The sequence below is a fragment of the Ochotona princeps genome, chromosome 24 (genome assembly GCF_030435755.1).
Source record: "Ochotona princeps isolate mOchPri1 chromosome 24, mOchPri1.hap1, whole genome shotgun sequence".
Classification (NCBI taxonomy): Eukaryota; Metazoa; Chordata; class Mammalia; order Lagomorpha; family Ochotonidae; genus Ochotona; species Ochotona princeps.
In genome coordinates, this window is record NC_080855.1 from 21,235,692 (window position 1) to 21,240,620 (window position 4,929).

General features: G+C 54.9%; 1 protein-coding gene across 2 annotated transcripts; it reads left to right on the forward strand.

The window, feature by feature from the left end:
- Positions 1 to 217: 217 nt before the first annotated feature.
- Positions 218 to 2,935, forward strand: CHP2 (calcineurin like EF-hand protein 2). 2 transcript variants are annotated; one of them, XM_004586822.3, is made up of 7 exons: positions 218 to 511; positions 1,006 to 1,078; positions 1,199 to 1,279; positions 1,383 to 1,513; positions 1,687 to 1,748; positions 2,475 to 2,597; positions 2,818 to 2,935. In XM_004586822.3, the coding sequence occupies exons 1-7, from the start codon at positions 445 to 447 to the stop codon at positions 2,869 to 2,871; spliced, it is 591 nt and encodes a 196-aa protein (XP_004586879.2). In that variant the 5' UTR covers positions 218 to 444; the 3' UTR covers positions 2,872 to 2,935. The 2 variants fall into 2 exon arrangements, with proteins under 2 accessions (XP_004586879.2, XP_058536605.1); XM_058680622.1 differs by lacking the exon at positions 1,006 to 1,078 and having other exon boundaries at positions 1,153 to 1,279.
- The last annotated feature ends 1,994 nt before the right edge of the window (positions 2,936 to 4,929 follow it).

Below are 4,929 nucleotides of genomic sequence, written 5' to 3' on the forward strand. Positions count from 1 at the left end.
CAGGATTGGGACCAAGACTCAAAGCACCCCCAGTTCCTCGGTGGGTTTCAGACCCTGACTGCAGAGTAACAAGGTGAGAAGTCCGCAGCCTCGCCCAGCGCCTCCACCCACAAGCACACAGGTCCGAGGCCTGGTCACGCAGGGCCCTGAAGGCTGCAGATGGGGCGGGCCCTGAGAACCCAGCCCCGAGGGGAGGCGCGGGCAAGGCGGGGCCCCGCGCAGACCTCGGGCTCAAACACCCTGTTGTTTTCGCCCGCCCCTCCGACCCGCCAACCCTGGGCCATTGTTTTGTCTCCTCGCCCGGATCGCGGGTGGGAGGCGAGGAACGCTGGGGTTGTGAAGCCGGGCGGCGTGCCAGCTGCGCGGCCTTCGGCCCCGGGGGCAGCGGGGCCGGCCGCGCCTCCTCGGCTGGCTGTGAGATCGCCCGGGTCCCCTGTGGCCGCCATGGGCTCGCGCGGCTCCCACGCCGCCGTCATTCCCGACGTAGACATCATCCGGCGGGAGACCGGCTGTGAGTGTCCCCCGCTCTGCCGGCCACGGAGGGGGGACCGGGGCTGGGGCGAGAGGTGTGTGTGTGTGGTGGAGGGGTCCCGCCGGCAGGGGTTGGGTTGAGCCATGGAGCACCTTGCAAGTTCGGACGAGGATCCCGGAGCTGGGAGAGCAAAACCAAGCGTCTGGGACTTCAGGCACGGGGCGTCCAGGTCCCACGAGGATCGGCGGTCACGGGGCTGGGGGGCCAGGTTCCTTCAGACCCCTAGGCGTCCCCGGGTCTAATCGGGGCTGGCTGGCAGCAGGTCGAGGGGACTGGTCCTCCTGGGTGCTGCAAGCTCCTGGGTCTCCCACCGTGCGTTCCCCAGGGTCTCGTAGCCTCTCACCTGTGACCCTGACAACTCTGCCCCGCATCCGGGAAGGAGGGTCCTGTCCCCACCCCTAGGCCACCTTCCACCCTCCCGCGGCGCCCCTCGGCTCTGGGTTCCAGCCCATCCATCTCCTTCCCTCCTGCAGTCTCGCAGGCCAGTCTGCTCCGCCTGTACCACCGGTTCCGTGCCCTGGACAGGAACAAAAAGGGCTACCTGAGGTGAGGGGAGCCGACATCTGACCCCTGCCTCTCTAACCTCACTCCTCTCTCTTTGTCCCCTGGGTTCTCCCGAGCTGCCCTCTTTGCCGTCCCTACCCGGTTTGACTTTGAACTTTGCAGCCGCATGGACCTGCAGCAGATTGGGGCGCTGGCTGTGAACCCCCTGGGAGACCGCATTATCGACAGCTTCTTTCCGGATGGGTGAGGCGCCGCTGAGGGTGGGGAGGAAGGTGGAGCTGGCTGGGAGAGACAGAGGGTCTTCCGCAGTGATGACCCACCATTTCCCTCCATCCCATTCCTCCAGGAGTCAGCGATTGGATTTCGCTGGCTTCGTCAGGATCTTGGCTCATTTTCGACCTGTGGATGAGGAGGACCCAGGAATGCGGGACCCCAAGCAACCAGAACCCCTCAACAGCAGAATGAACAAGCTTCGTTGTGAGTTTCTGGCATCTGCCTGAGGGAGGATCCAGAGTTATCCCCCTGGCAAGAAGAGGCTCTGGGAAGCCACCACTCCATTGGGGAGCCTGGGAGTGGCCATTACACAGCTCTCCTAAGACTTTTGGCTGGCAGGCTCCCCATGCCTTGCCCTGTGCATTCTCTCTCCTCAGTTGCATTTCAGCTCTACGACTTGGACCGAGATGGGAAGATCTCCAAGCACGAGATGCTGCAGGTGGGAAGACTGCCAGGGTAGAGGTGTGCTGTGTGCATGGTGGGGAGGTTTAATGGCACGATGCGGAGCTGGGATGGAGTGAGTGGGTGGATGGGGATACAGGTGATTGGGGTGTTGATTGAGAAAGGGACTGGTGCTGTTGGGGTGTTGGGGTGTTTGCTGGAAAAAGAACAAGACGAAGTTGAGTGATTTTCACCGTGGGGTGGTTTTGCCTGGGAACAACCATGTAACACAGCAGTTGCTTTTGGTTGTCACAGTTGGGCAGAGTGTGTGCTGGTGGCTGGTGGGCAGAGGCCAGGAACCCTGCTGTCTGTACACAGGACAGTGTCATTCAGCGAGGATCTATCTGCCCCACCTCTCAGTAGTGCCCTGATGGACAAACTCTAGAATAGATGTTGTGATGAAGCAGGGGGTTGAAGTGGAAAGAGTTGAGGATGAACTGAGGAATGATGTGGGGGGAATGGGTGGAGGTTGAGTGATATGTTTGAGAAATGATTTTGGGTATTTTGTTGAGGCAAGTGTGGAATAGGAGGGGCGGGTGGGAGCCTGGATGATGACTTTGTAGGGGGGTTAGGAGGGGACGCAGTGTGTCAAAAGAGAGTGATGCCTGGATTATGAGCTTGGCAATGGTTTTTGGGGGAGGGGAGATGAGTAAGATTTTGGGGGACAGGGAGCACCCCCTGTGCCTTCTCTCTGTGTGTGGCTGAGTGTTGTCTGGCCTTGCAGGTGCTCCGGCTGATGGTCGGGGTGCAGGTGACAGAGGAGCAGTTAGAAAGCATCGCGGAGCGCACGGTGCAGGAGGCTGATGAAGACGGGGACGGAGCTGTGTCCTTCCTGGAGTTCGCCAAGGTCAGAATGCCCCCGGGGACCTGGAGAGTTGAGACTGGGGATGCCCAGGGCAGGAGGACATGGGAAATGAAGCTCAAAGAAGGAAGAGAGGGGGTGTTTTGGGGAAGGGTGATGGTGGGGCTTTGGGGAAGAGAAAGATCCTAGGGGAGGAAGCCAGCCGTGGAGAGGAGTGGGGTTCTAGCTTCCTGACCACCCTTCCTGCTTCTCTTCCTCCCTCCAGTCTCTAGAAAAGATGAACATTGAGCAAAAAATGAGCATCCGGGTCCTCAAGTGACCCCAAGCTGCCTTTGGTCGACCTGTGCAGCCCAGCATCTGCTTGGGATTCGTTCTCAACCCCATGGAGGCAGAACCCGCAATAAACTGGATTCTTTTGCTTAAACTGGATACTGTGTTGCAGGGCAAGGAGGAAAGGCTGGCAGGGCGTGTACAAATGGTTAGCTCACTTGACCTCAGACCTGGGACTCTTAGTTGCAAGTGACTGAACCTCCGATTCAAAGTGCCTTGAGTGATGGAATCATGTCACTAAAAAGTCTGGAAACTTCTGTCTTTAGGCACGGCTGGATCCAAGAGCATAAACAATGTCACAAGGATTGAGTTTTCTCTGCTCCATCTCAGCTTAACTTTCCCCACAGGCCACTCCAGACTTCCATCTGCTGGTCTAGCACCCTGGCAGGAAGAAACTTTTTTATTCCAATAATTTCAAGCAAAAATGTCATTGTTCCAAGGTCGGGGGGGTGGTGTCTTGTGCCTATCTTCGAGGGAATGGGGCCTCTCTGTCCAGCCATGAATCCTGGAGCCAGGATGTTAGGCCTGCGGATACAGGAGGAGATGAAAAGAGGTTGTTTCAAGGACATTGAAACATCAAGGTACTCTGTGTGTGTTGTTTTTGCTCGAGCAAAGCAAAAGTGTCTTTTCCTGATATTGGCTAGAAGGGGGAAGGGACTCTTGAACTCTGGTCTTCTTAAATTCTTCCCACAAATTCTCTGGGTACATACTAATGGATGATGCGAGGAGCTTATGTAAACATAATGATACCTACATTGTTAGAGTGTGAAATGATTCCAAGATTGGGAGAAGCAGCCTCTTACACTCATGGTAAGATGCTCCGAGAGTGGTGTATCACAAGGTGGAGTGAAGAATTCCACATGAAGCTGTGAGGTTCCGTTCCAGAAGAACCTTCTGACTGTACTTGTAGGAGACCAGCAGTGTCCTGCCCAGCCCTATCTTCCAGGACACATTGGTGTTGCTTTGTCTCAACACATGAGATCCAGTTGCACACCTGTCTCCTCTGTGTCTCTCCTCTCTGTAAATCTGCCTTTCAAATAAAAAGAAATCTTTAAATAAAAACTCGAGGGCTGACACTGTGCTATCGCATCCTATGTGGGCTCCGATTCTAGTCCTGGCTGCTTGACTTCTGATCCAGTTCCCTGCTTATAGCCGGGAAAGACTCAAGTCGCTGGAGGACTCAAGTCCCTATACCCACATGGGGGACCCAGAAGATGCTCCTGGTTCCTGGTTTTGGATCAACTTAGCTCTGGCCATTGCGGTCATCTGGGGAGTGAACCAGCCTGCAATAACAACTCTCTGTCTCTCCTTATCTCTCTATAACTCTGCTTTTCAAATAAAAAGAAAGAAATGTAAAAAAAAGAAAGAAAGAGAAAAAAAAACCTCCGCACAATTGCACACCTACCTTCTCAACTCTGTTTTTGGTGGTGTCATGTCAGTAGCCTGAAGTTGGGTGCAGCGGGAATATTTCCACCATGGATATTGGCAAATGCAACAGGTTTTTCCCTGTAGGAGAGCCACACTGTCTGCTCAGCATTCGTTGTTCGTTTATACCCCAGCAACTTCTTCCTGCACACACTGGTGGTGGTCTTGATCACGGTCTTTGCCGGGCACTGACATGGATTCAGCCTGGGCAAGGGGCAGTTTGCAGGTGTCAGGGGGTTGATGATCCTCAGAGCATCTCTGAACTCACGACAGGTGGAAACTGGAGGACAAACACCCAGTCATCTCACCCCTTAGACGGGATGATTTTAAAGTACATTCTATTGATTCTTATGGAATAAGCTCCTCAGGTTGGGGCCTACAATGTTAACCTGATTCTGAAATTATACTTATATTAGTTTTTATTGTTGTTGTAGCCAGTAACACAATTACACACACACACACACACACACACACACACACGTCTTACCAACTTATTGATTCCCGGATGCCCACAATGACTGGGGGCTGGGCTGGAGCTATGAGCTGGTAATGCACTCCAGATTCTCCCCACGGGTGGCAGTGATCCAGTAACTTAGACCATCACTGCTGCCTCCCAGGGTCT

Bases quoted from the DNA above. Each gene is read 5' to 3' on its own strand.
- CHP2 (XM_004586822.3), top strand. From the start codon at position 445: ATGGGCTCGCGCGGCTCCCACGCCGCCGTCATTCCCGACGTAGACATC. The intron at 1,280-1,382 runs GTGAGGCGCCGC...CCATTCCTCCAG, and splicing joins GACAGCTTCTTTCCGGATGG to GAGTCAGCGATTGGATTTCG. The intron at 1,514-1,686 runs GTGAGTTTCTGG...CTCTCTCCTCAG, and splicing joins CAGAATGAACAAGCTTCGTT to TTGCATTTCAGCTCTACGAC.